A 13,492-nucleotide genomic window follows, 5' to 3' on the forward strand; every position below is an offset into this window, starting at 1 on the left:
ATGGGACGTAGTCTAAAAGGAAAACAAGCATTGTTTATTTGTTTTAATAGATTTATTTATTTAACTACTCACTACTAACTATGAAGTACTTCTATAGCCCTCATGCGAGGTACTGTTCTAAGCAGTTTGCTAGTATTAACTCATGTAAGTAATTATATATGATGATTGTCTCTAAGTAATCTTTTTCTATTTGGATTTCACTCTCATTCAATAATAGGGAATAACAGAGATTCGAGGCACAAAGGTAAACACATAGCATTTCTCTTTTATTCTGTTACATCTTCTGAAGCTGAAACCTGGAAGGACAGTGGAGAAATCTGGTCCCTTATGGCAGGAGAGGAATGCCTAGTTGGGTTCGTGATCCTCTCCTGGACCTTTTTCTTTCCTTCCTCCTCCTTCCTTACCTGATGTTGGCACTGCTGTCTCTTGCCTATTACCTGATGTTGCTGTCGACTCTTCCCATCCTGTTTTATTTGGTTAATGAAGAATACCTGTTGTCAAAATTGGCTTTTGCTAATCCCTATTTTCTTAGGATTATTATGTCTTGCATACGTGACTTAAAATTTTTTTATGTTTATTTAGTTTTGAGACCGAGAGAGACAGAGCATGAGTGGGGGAGGGGCAGAGAGAGAGGGAGACACAGAATATGAAGCAGGCTCCGGGCTCCAGGCTCCGAGCTGTCAGCACAGAGCCCGATGCAGGGCTCGAACCCACGAACTGTGAGATCATGACCTGAGCTGAAGTCGGTCGTTTCACTGACTCTGCCACTCGGGTGCCCCAACATACATGACTTTTAAGATGACCGTTTACAAGCTAAACTTGAACTTGAGTAGCCTTAGGAAGATCTGTTTTTCTTATTTAGTTCAAAATCTAATTTTGTCCTTTGAGAGTTCATTGAGCTTCCTATTGCTTTTCAAGCAATTCAATCTAGAAAACAGTGTGTTATATTCTAATTGCATAACTTATACTATGGTATTTCAGAAGCCTTTAGAGATTCCTCTGCCTTTTTATAAACTTCATTTTGCAAATCAAAATAAATTATATGGGTTAACCAGAAAGTACTGTAAGAGAGAGATAAATGTATAAATTGCATGAAAACAAGATTGTTACCATGCACTGGCAGTCTTTTAGTCCTGGAACCTCCTTTTAGTTCTGGAACCTACTTGGAAAAAAATTTGTGAGTTTCTTTGAGCAAATTTAGGAGGTCCCTAGAATATCACTTTTATGAGAACATTTTCTTCACTACCTAATGTGTTTAACCTTTGTTAGTCGTCTTTTACAAAAACTAGAACCTATCTCTTGGGTTGTTCACAATTAACTGGGTCTAGCCTATTGCTTATCTGGAGTTAGCCACTTCCCCCCTTGGCTTGTCAGTACAATCAAGTCCACATTCAGGCACTAATCAGCAGTTCCACTATTAAGCAAAACTTCAGTTGGGTAAAGATTACCATCTTATATATGTGTTGTCTGCTAAATTTCACCTTTAAGGAAAGAAATATGCCCATTCTTTGTGCTGGCCTAAATTTTGAATGTGCCAAAAGTGTGCTTTGTTTTTAGGACCATATTGTGGAAGTATACCTGTTCCCAAAGAACTCCTACTGAACACAAACGAAGTCACTATTCGCTTTGAGAGTGGATCCCACATTTCCGGGCGGGGATTTTTGCTGACCTATGCCAGCAGCGACCATCCAGGTATAGCAAAAGAATCAACACAAATCTGTAAACGTGTGTCTGTCTATGAATTCCTCTTGCTACTTATAACCGTCTCTGGATAGACTTGTGACCTCAGGTACCGAGTATGTGTAGGAAGAGTAGAATGTTATGTCCTTGTAAGCAGTTAGGTCTGAACTCAGAATACATGTATCAAGCTTGTTAGATTGATCAGCTGACCTATATGAGAAAGGGTTGATCTCGTTTTCCTAGAAACCTTGGATGGTACATTTTCGGGTCTATTTTAAGGTCTGGCTGCTAAGGTCTGCCTATTCTCTGGAGCCCTCCACCAACCTTTCTTAGCTTAGGGGACAAACCATTTAACCAGCGGCACCTTTGCCCTCCGCCCCACCCTCATTCACATATACCAGTGCACCAGCATAGAAGAGGCATGTGAGTGTGAGTCACATGTGGAGTCACTGTCACAGTGTGCCTTAACCACGGAGCTGATACTTGAGCAGGAGAGAAGGGAGCATGAATACTGACAAGGGAGGAAAGCATGGCCTCCTGTCCAGTCCTCTCGTGCCCCGGAGTGATGACTGTGCAGTGCACTCCACGTCTGCCCAGGGTCACAGACGTGCCCAGAGTTTCTGCGCTCAGTCCCGTCTGGCCAGAAATGCTCTGGGAAGGGGGTGCACCATTCATTTCCCTCTCAGCCAATCAAATCTGGCCAATCCCAGCATGGCTAGTGTTCACCATATGTTGTTCCCTAAGAACTATTGAAAATATTAAGGAAAGAAAGAACTATTGCAGCAAGTGTGGAATATTGTGGAAACTATACTAGGTTGAACTAAATGCATCAAAATCCACAGTACCTTAACATCTCTGTTGCTGAGTGTCCATTCAGTTCTATACTCCAAAAGAAAAGAACATCCTCTTTTTAAGTCCTTGGTCCTGACTGATCAAAGTGAAAAGGTTGTATTCTCAGTAAACATGCGGTTCCATGGTCACTCAGATGCCACTAGCTAAATTGCTAAATTAAAATGTTCCCGAATCTTCTCTGTGAACTAAGTCAGGCTTTTGAAATTGTTTTCCTCCTGCCAAGAGAGGTTATGCACATGATCTTTGTAGGCATTTGGTAGATAGTAATGAGTCAATGTTGGTTTTTCTGTTTGAAATAGTTTCTGTTATCATCCATTGGTCAGTTGCCGAAAAACCATCGTTTGTGGTAGAAAAGAGAAATGGAGGAGACTGATTAAATCCTGAAGATAGTGTTCTCAGTGTTGATTTATTTTTAAATGGAAAAAATTCAGATAATAACTAGATAGTGGATAAACACTTTTTAAAAGTTCTTTTTTATTTAAAATTATTAAATTCTTTTATTTAAAATTCTTTCAAGTTCTTTATTATTTTTTTTTTTTAGCATGAGTGTCCTAACTTCCATTCAGGCTTCTAATTGCAATTACCTTTATTTACGACAGATTTAATAACATGTTTGGAACGAGCTAACCATTATTTGAAGCCAGAATACAGGTAAGTACAGTGTCCTAGCTGTGCTGCAGTCATATGTTGCTGAACATTTTGTTTTCCTTCACATTAAACCAGATAAAGTACCTTATTTGTATTTAATTTTTTTACAGCATTTATGTTCTTTTTTTTTTTAAATTTATTTATTTTGAGAGAGAGAGAGAGAGAGAGCACATGCAAGTGAGCAGAGTAGGGGCAGAGAGAGGGGGAGAGAGAGAATACCAAGTAGACTCCACACTGTTAGTGCAGACCGCAGCACGGGGCTCAGTCTCACAAATTGTGAGATCATGACCTGAGCTGAGGTCAGGAGTCCCATGCTCAACCTACTGAGGCACCCAAGCACCCATACAGTGTTAATATTCTAACTAATGAGGAATACTTGAAATGATTTCTTATATAGCAGAGTCAGCAGACCTTTTGTCCAGGGCCAGATAGTAAATATTTTCAATTGTGCAGGTCGTCCAGTCTCTTTTGCATCCATTTATAGTTTCTGTTGTTGCTGTAATGCAAAAGCAGTCATAGACAATATGTAAACAAATGTGTAAATAAAACTTTATTTACAAAAAGAAGCAGCAGCGCAGATTTGGCCCATGAGCCACAGTTTGCTGACTCCTGAGCTCTACTTTGATACCAATGAGCATAATGGAGCCCAGAGTATTTTTTTTAACCCGGCCAGCATTTGCAATTGACTTTTAGAATTTCTTCACTTTCAGAGGGAGCTGATCTTGTCTTTCCCACAGAGGAGAAACCTACTGAGAATAGGAGATGGAATATTTGATCCCAGCTTTACTTTAACTAGAAAATTACTCAATCTCTTTGATGTACCTTTCCTCATCTATATAATAAGAGTCTAGAGCAGGATTTCTCAGCCTTGGCACTATGGTGTTTTGGGTTAGACGATTCTTTGTTTGGAGAGCTGTTCTGTGCATTGTTGGGTATTTACCCGTATCCCTGGCCTCTACCCTGTCCGTTCCAGTTGTGATAACAAAAATGTTTCTAGACATTGCCAGATGTCTTCCAGGGTGGGCAAAATTCACTCCCTGTTGAGAACCAGTGTTCTAGAGAGGATTGTCAACAACACTAACTCCAACTATAACTCCTTTGAGTGCTTTGTTAATGCCAGTCATAGCTCCCTGGCCTTTGCGTATATAACTCATGTGAATGTTCCAGCATCCCTGCGAGGTAGGTTCTGTTAGATCCTGCAAATAGAGGCACAAACTAGTGAAGTAGCTTGCCCAGGGAGGCCCAAGGGTCTATGGTCCTGACCATCTTAGACATTCTAATAAATAAAATTATTTTATATGCAGAATCAGTTCTAGTGTTATCTATTATTAAGTCTAGTAGAGAAACAAAAATGAAAATGGTCAATAATTTAAATAATTAGAAAACAAAATTGAAAAAAACCAGTAATTAATTACAGCTGCCCTGTAAGGTTGCCATTCATTCAATATAAACACATGCCAACATTCTCTGAGATCTTTCCAGCTGTACCTATAGAGTCCCAGTGGTGAGAGGGCCTGTAGGCATCAATGTTCATTTCCTGTCCTACAGAAAAGAATACATTCAGGCCTACAGAGTGATGTTATGGTGCCAGATCATCTAGGCTGTAACTCAGTTGTTTTGTAGTATTTAAAGATGAGGTACGGTGATATACACGTCCACACTCCCTCACCTATAATCGTGAAATGTAGAAAGCTTTGAAAGTCAAAAGGTTTTTGTAACTCATTTGGTGGCAGTACCTGATTAGTGTGACCTTAAATTCATTTGACAGCAAAACTGAACTAAATTAACGAGTCTATTCCGTCCTTGTGTTGGACTTAATATGACTATTCATGTATTTGATACAGAGATATTAATGTTTTTGATTAATGTATGCAGCCATAAGATGAATCTAATGTGTAACCTGACTACGCTGACAACGCTATATTATATAATTAAAATTTGCTGAGAGTAGAACTTAAATGTTCTCACCAAAAATACACATATTACATATATTTTAAATGTTTATATATTTAGATATTACAATATGCGAGGTGATGGATATGCTAATTTACTAGTTGGGGAACATAAATCATCACGATATACACTTGAAATGCCTTACAGTTTCTTAATTATACCACAATGAATTATTTCCAATTGCAAAAGTAATCTGTAACTAATGTAGACCGTCACTGTCCAATACTAGCCATGTGTGAATATTAAGCACTTAGGCTGTGGCTAGTCCAAATTTAGATGTGCTATCAGTATCAAATAAACAGCATAATTCCCTCTTGCATGTTCTATAGAGAAGAAATATGTTTTTTTTTTTTTTTTTTTTTTTTCAATGTTTATTTATTTTTGGGACAGAGAGAGACAGAGCATGAACGGGCGAGGGGCAGAGAGAGAGGGAGACACAGAATCGGAAACAGGCTCCAGGCTCTGAGCCATCAGCCCAGAGCCCGACGCGGGGCTCGAACTCACGGACCGTGAGATCGTGACCTGGTTGAAGTCGGACGCTTAACCGACTGCGCCACCCAGGCGCCCCAAGAGAAGAAATATGTTTAAGTGTAATTTATACTTTTTAGTTTAATTATAATTCAATAAAATACAAATTCTTTATTTTATTTTTCCAGTAAATTCTGCCCGGCTGGTTGTAGAGACATAGCAGGAGACATTTCTGGGAATCTGGTGGATGGATACAGAGATGTAAGTACCTGAGAGTAATTATAGGGCATGGTGGAAATTAAAAAGTACTTATTGCTCTGCCTAAATGCATCCCGAAGTAAAGTCAAATAAGATCTCAAACCCCATAGATAAATGTGCAAGTTTCTATTTTCTGAAAATAAATGAAATAATAAGTATAAAAACCAAGGTTATTCATGCATTCATTCCTGTTTTTCCATGCATTTCCACTTAAGCATGCTGTAAATGAAATGGTAAACAAAGCCCTTTTCAACCCTAAGAGTATAATTCCATCTATTTTCTTTATTTTAATGCTCCAGCTGATTCATAGAGCATAGCCAAGGACATGAACATTCACATCACAGGATAACAACATTGTGTCTGGGAGCAGTGAAGCCATCTGCCCTGCACTTACATAGTATTCCTTCCTTCCTCACACCCCAGTTTCTTATGCAGAATGAGACTCTCTGGTTACACACATTGTTCCCAGAGAAAAATAAATTCACAAGACATTTTCCCAAAAGTATATGTCCTGTCTCCATATACACAGTCCTTTATTTCTTATTATTTGCAGATCTCTATCCTGGAAATTTGATATCTGATTTTTGAATATTAACATTGCTATTTAAAATAGTTTTATTCAGGAGCACCTGGGTGGTTCAGTCGGTTAAGCATCCAACTCTTGGTTTCGGCTCAGGTCATGATCTCACAGTTTGTGAGATCGAGCCCCGCACCTGGCTCTGTGCTGTCAGCACAGAATAGAAATGCTGACAGCACAGAGCCTGCTTGGGATTCTCTTTCTCTCTCACTCTCTCTCTCTCTCTCTCTCTCTCTGCCCGTCCTTCTCCCACCCCCCTTTCCCTCAAAAATAAATAAATATTAAAAAAATAAAATAGTTGAGTTTACAGCATCTGGGAATTGGCTTGAGTTATGAAATGGGAAAATCTGTGTAGTGTTGGAACTTTCCTGAGAGTTACTGACATGTGTCTTCAAGCATGGAAAAAACCATACATGTTCCAGGTGATTGATAATTTTATCTCTAGCAGGGGAAAAACAAACTTGGCTTTAATTTTTGCTTTTAGTATATCCTGATTCTGGAAGCAGCAGGTTGTGCTCTTTGTTTTCCTTCATTGTGTAGTGTCTTTTTTTTTTTTTTTTTTTAATTTTTTTTTTTTTCAACATTTATTTATTTTTGGGACAGAGAGAGACAGAGCATGAACGGGGGAGGGGCAGAGAGAGAGGGAGACACAGAACTGGAAACAGGCTCCAGGCTCTGAGCCATCAGCCCAGAGCCCGACGCGGGGCTCGAACTCACGGACCGCGAGATCGTGACCTGGCTGAAGTCGGACGCTTAACCGACTGCGCCACCCAGGCGCCCCGTGTAGTGTCTTTATTTACAAGATTGGCATAGGATATTCATTTGGCCTATAAATTGTTTGAATCTTAAAATGATTTACAATACCTCGATTTAAGATATACTTGGCACAGGCTATTTCTAAATGACTTCAGGAGATTGAGAGAAACAGTCGAAGTGGAGTGTTTCCCTCAGCAATAAAGAGTTTCTATTTGTGATTTTAACATCCCATGGAAGAAACTTCAGAATTATGTGCAGTAAGAGAGATAGCATCACTTACTTTCTTATTTTAGTTGTTTATCTTTCTCCTCTTGACAGAGTTCTGTTTTTTTAGTATAACAGGTAAATGGTTTCCTATCGATCTGAGTACGCCAACTGTAGGTGCTTGCACACAGGTGGCCTATTTGACTCTGTAGCTAGTTTCATATCATTTGCTTTTAGGATGACTTCATCTGGAGGGAAAATTTATATTTTGAAAACTCTTCAAAGAAATCTTATCAGTGCCTTTTTGGTATATGTTGATCTCGTGGGTGTATTCCATATCTATTGCTACATAACAATATTACTACCAATTTAAAAGATTAAAACAACACATGTGTTACCTCTCGTGTTCTCTGGGTTAGGCGTTTGGGCACAGCTTAGCCGAGTTCTCTGCTTCAGGATCTCACAGGGGTGTATCCAAGCTGTCAGCTGGGGCTGCATTTCATCTGAGGCTCAACTTGGCTTCAAAGCTCACAGGGTGTGGGCCGCATTCAGTTACACATGGATTGTTGAACAGAAGACCTCAGTTTCTTCTTCCTGGATTTTGGCTGGAGGCTCTCCTCAGCTCCTTGCCATTCGGGTCTATCTGACATCACTGCTTTCTTCTTCAAAGCAACCCAGGGAGAATTTCCCCACAAAGGAGTCTCCTAGTAAGACAGGTTACAACCTTGTGTAATATTATCATGGGAGCAGCATCCTACCACTTTTGCTATTGTTCTCTTAATTAGAAGAAGGCCACAGCTCCCACCTAAACCCAGAGGGATTATGCAGTGGGGGAATGCCAGGAGGCAGAGATCCTGGAGGTTGTCATAGAGTCTGTCCTCCGTGGTGCCTTCATCTTAGGGAATGTGTTCAGTTGTAGCAAGTTCTTCCTAGAAGGGTCTTTGCAAAACCGAAGCATATTTTGTAGGTCAGGACAACAGAATCTGTAAAACAAGTTACAAGAGAAACTGTTGAAGAAACAGGTTCTCTGCGTCCGAAAAGAAGTATGTTGTCTTAAAGAACAATTACAGAAAAAGAACTGGTTCATTCTATGTTGTTCCCGAAGGCAGAACTAGGGTCAGAGGGTGAAAGTTACAGAGTACCCAGTTTTAGTTACATGTAAGGAATAATTGAGCAGTGCAAAATGGAGTCGGGTATCTCAAGAAATGGTGAGCCCTAGTCCCAGGAAGTGTCAGGTGTAGGCGTTAAACCATTTGTCAGACATGGCCTATATATGTGTAGGAAGGTGCTGTGCGGCGGAGAAAGTGACAGTCTGTCAGGAAGTATCAGCGGAGAACTTTAAAGGTCTTTTTGAATTCTTAAGGTTCTGTGAATCTGTCTCCTTGACTGATGAATTAAGGCATCTCTATTGGTATATGCTTACCACGCTAGCTAAGTAGGATGAGCTTCTCTTTGAGATCTGCCTTACCCAGAAACCAGAAATAAAAAAGCCCTAGAATAGTTTCTCTCTTGGCACCTTCTCCCAAGTCTGCTGACTGTACCATCTGCTTTTAAGACATCACTTAATAACTTGTTTCAGTAAATTCTCCATACCCCCAGAATATTCAAGAAAGACTGTAGAATAATGGAAGACAGTATATGTAGTGCACCCCTGGTTTAGGAGGAGAAGGGGAGAAACCAGGCCTTTGTACACACCCACAAAAAGCCATTACACAGGGAAATACATTATAAAAACGTGTGATTGTTTCCAGGTGATAGCAAGCAGTGTGAGTGATTTTTTTCATATTTTCCAACATTTCTAAAATGAATTCAAATAACTTTTGCAAAGAAAATGTTGCCGGGGTGCATGGGTGGCTCAGTTGGTTAAGCGTCTTACTTTGACTCAGGTCATGATCTCGTGTTTCATGTGTTCAAGCCCCACATTCGGCTCTGTGCTGACAGCTGACAGTCTGGAGCCTGCTTCGAATTCTGTGTCTTCCCCTCTCTCTCTCTGCGCCTCCCCTGCTCGTGTTCTGTCTCTCTCAAAAATAAATAAACATTAAAAAAAAAAATAAGAAGATGTTGCCAATATGGTAATTACGAAGACTGTACCAGCGTAGGAACAATTCATAGGATAGACCGTGGAACATATATATTTAACATTTTACTATCATTTTAAAACATGAGCTTTATTCATGTTTTATTAAATTCAATATGAAGCGTTTACTTTTTTTTAAAGGTTTCTTTATTTTGAGAGAGAGAAAGAGCATGAGCAGGGGAGGGACAAAGAGAGAGAAAGAGTGGGGGGAGAGAGAGAGGGAGAGAGGGAGGGAGGAAGAAAGGGAGAGAGAGAGGAAGGGAGAGACAGAGAGAGAGAAAGAGAATCCCAAGCCCCAAGGCAGGGCTCAAACTCATAAACCATGAGATCATGTCCTGAGTCAAAATCAAGAGTTGGACGCATAACTGACTGAGCCACCAAGCACCCCTGAAGTGTTTACTTTTATATTAAATTTTATTTTAATACTTTGTCAATACTTTCCAGTACAAGATGACTTTTCCTAAAGGAAGACATAAGAAAATACTCCAATTCTGGCATGATTTGATAATCACTTTGAAAGTTGATGTAGTCTTGACATTGTCTTGAGACTGTACACTCACAAGCTCGCTCTCTCTCTCTCTCTCTCTCTCTCAAAATAAATAAACATTTTTAAAAAAGGTTGATGTAGTCTTCATGCTGATCTGTTTAGCCATGTTTTACGGTTTAATGAACTTTAGAAATGTTTAATACCATCACCTGCAATTTTGTGAGCCATGTAGGTGTTCTCAGATGTCTGAGAAAATGTAAATGAAAAATTAGGTTTAAATTATTCTGTTTGAGTTGAAGCCAGTTCACCATTTAACATAGGCTAGTGATGTGACTTTCCTATATTTACATTTCAGTGAGGCTTAGACCTTGAAAATTGCTAGAAAATCAAAGTATAAATTTCCTCTTCCAAAGGAAATTTATAAAAATCAAGTTCAGTGAAAGTAAAAATTTAAAATCAACACCCAAAAGCCCCAATTTAAGTAAACATTTATTTAAGTTGATTGAGTGAGCGAGGAATTTTGTTTTTCTTAAAGAAAATGATCCTGTGATAATTTTATAAAAATGTAACAGCCAGATTTGGTGGTTATTCTCCTGGAGTTGTATCCTGTGGCCTGCATTGAATATCATGGAAAAATGTGAGCTGTAGTTGAATAAATTCCATAAAATGGGTATATACTGCTGGGGTCCCTCAACGCTGATTACTGTGGAAAATGGGAATGTATGTTGGCCAATGATGCTGGTAGGTTCTATTGCTAATTGACCTGTGAACCTGTTCTCTTGTAACCAAGGAGTCCTTGGGACATGCCAAGTCCAGTGAGAGCTCTCCACTAGGCAGGGCTCTGGGGATAAAGACTACCCCATCCACAGAACAAATTCCAAGGAACAAACTCCAAATGATCTCAGGGACAGTGGGATTATCTACCCAGTAGACCACTGAACCAATTGTTTTTCATCTTGGGGCTGAGAGACCTAGGCAGGCCGGCAGGGACGTCATAGTAGGTACATAGGGTGCCTATTAGAATCACAAGGTAATAGACCATTAGAAAAGATACTAGACATCATGCAGTCCAGGTTTTTCATTGTACACAGGAATTGGGGAGCTGGATCCACAGCAGTGACATGACTTATGCACACCTAGTAGAGTTAGACACAAAGCCAAGACGATGAGCTAAATTGCCAAATTTAAATTCAAGGCTTTTCTGTTATAACTGGCTTGCTCCATTTTGTACTCCAAGAATCTACAACAATGATAACAAACCTTTTTAAAGAAGGAACATTCAGAAAAAATAAAAACACAAGCTGCCTATTTAATTTAAAGATCACTATTTTGGCGGCACCTTGTTGACTCAGCTCGTTGAACATCTGACTCTTGATTTGGGCTCAGGTCATGATCCCAGGGTGGTAGGATCAAGCCCTTCATTGGGCTCTGTGCTAAGAGTGGAGCCTGCTTCAGATTCTCTCTGTCCTTCTGCCTGTCCCCAGCTCGCACTCACTCCCTCTCTCTAAAAATTAATAAATAAAATAGGGGCTCCTGGGTGGCTCAGTCAGTTGAGCGTCTGACTCTTGATTTTGACTCAGGTCATGATCTCACAGTTCCTGAATTTGAGCCCCGCATCAGGCTCTGTGCTGACAGTGTGGAGCCTGCTTAGGATTCTCTCTCCATCTCTGCCCCTCCTGCACTCTCTCCCCCCCCTCCCCCCCCTTTCTCTCTCTTTCTCTCAAATAAACTTAATAAAAACAAAATAAAATAACACACTGTCTTTTTCTCATCTTCTAGTATTTCTGTTTTTCTCCAAAATCAAGGAGGGTAATAACCACATCTGTCTTTCAACATTCTCTTATTTCTTCTCTGTCAGGAACTGTCCTTCTCTTTTGTTTCTGAGAGCCATTATTGCAAGACTGACTCATTGTCCCAAATCTAACCTAGTTTGGGAAATATGCACTCTCTAAATTAAAGATCACAGAAGTTCTCAATTTTATTGCAACCACAATTATTATAAAATATTGTTGGTCTCCTTGGTCCCCCAGATATTGTAACCAAAATCCAAGAAATTTTTTCCACTGACAATAAAGTAACAATGTTGTCAACACAAAGAGAAATTCCCAAGTCCGGTTATCAAGACATAATTTCATGAGCTGCTCTTCCCATGTTGGCATTAGCCATCATGGAGAAGTGGGGCATTGCTAAAGATGATTTGGAAAATGATGTTTCTCAGCCCCTCAGTCCTGGGCTCACTGCCTAACCACCCTCCCAGGCAGGTCTGTGCCCATGGGGACCTAAGGGCCTGGGCACCCCATGGAAAAGTTTCAGTCCTTCCTCCAGCCCCACATCTAATGTGCCAGTGCCAATCCCAAGGCCACCTGCTAATCAGCCAGTCAGGTGGTCCTGCTCAGTCTGTCACTCCAGGCAGCAGACTTGGAGGCCTGGGCAGGTGCCAGCTGTCTGACCCTCCCAGAGGAGACTCAGGAAATGAGGTGGAGGCTGTGGGCCCTGGGTTGCTCATCGTCATTGCCCTAAGACCTTTATGAAGTCTTTTGTTCCATTTCATATTCTGTTCTGTTTTTAATGCCTTGTTCAGTCTCTAAATCAATTGTAAAATGAAGCTATGGTATGGAAGATTCACCTTCTCAAAGGATCCTTAGTATGTGTATCTGCTAAAGCAGATGTAAAAAACTAATTAGTTATTTCTATTTCTGTTTGAAAAGCCACCCCCAAATTGAGTGGCTTAAAATAACAACCGTTTTATTTGCTGATGAGTTTGAGGGTCAGCATTTGGGCTAGTCAGTTCTTAATCTCCCTTTGCCTAGAATAGCCCCTGTAATCATGTGGGGGGATCATCTGGGGGCAGAGTGTCGAAGGTGGCCACGGTGACATGTGTGGCAGTTGGTTGTGCTGTGTTCTCTGCAGCAGAACAAACAAGCTACCTGGCCCAGTGCAGTCAGTAGGAGGTGCCTACACAAGGGCATGACCATGGGGAGGCGTTTGTTATTCACTGGGGGGTCACCACTACTAAATTACCTACTTCCTCTCTAGTGGATGGGTTCCCAAGTTAGCATAAAATTGGTGACTCTGATGTCATTTTGAGATCTGCTGCAGAGAACATGGCCCAGTCAACTGCTACACATGTCACACGTGTCATAGTAATGCAATAATTTTCCCCTCTTTTTGTTTAATAAGGTACAGTGTAGCAATATCATGGGTCAACTAGGGATCCTGACCACGTGTTATAACAAATTGGAAAACTCCCACCATGTTTTTAATGTGTTCTTGAGTAGCTGTGAGTGATGATGTTGCTGTATTTCAGACCTCTGTATTGTGCAAAGCCGCCATCCATGCTGGAATAATTGCAGATGAGTTGGGAGGTCAGATCAGCGTGCTTCAGCTCAAAGGGATAAGTCGATATGAAGGAATCCTTGCCAATGGTGTGCTTTCAAAAGAGTAAGTACTTTGTTTTCTGTTTTGAGTGGAAGGTAACCCCAAAAGCATAATTTATCAGCTCACAGTTTTGAAAGGACAGTGGGTGTATGAT

At 40.4% G+C, this 13,492-nt stretch overlaps 1 protein-coding gene across 1 annotated transcript in view; it reads left to right on the forward strand.

The window, feature by feature from the left end:
* The window catches only part of DCBLD1 (discoidin, CUB and LCCL domain containing 1), a 66,191-nt gene that overhangs the window by 35,736 nt on the left and 16,963 nt on the right, over positions 1-13,492 (forward strand). The window contains exons 3-6 of the mRNA XM_086707675.1: positions 1,558-1,692; positions 3,132-3,183; positions 5,790-5,862; positions 13,268-13,401. Coding sequence (XP_086563801.1) covers positions 1,558-1,692; positions 3,132-3,183; positions 5,790-5,862; positions 13,268-13,401 — 394 coding nt within the window. The remainder of the gene's footprint in view (positions 1-1,557; positions 1,693-3,131; positions 3,184-5,789; positions 5,863-13,267; positions 13,402-13,492) is intronic.

This window comes from Puma concolor, chromosome B2 (assembly GCF_028749965.1).
Source record: "Puma concolor isolate L17-30 chromosome B2, mPumCon1.1.hap2, whole genome shotgun sequence".
Taxonomy (NCBI): Eukaryota; Metazoa; Chordata; class Mammalia; order Carnivora; family Felidae; genus Puma; species Puma concolor.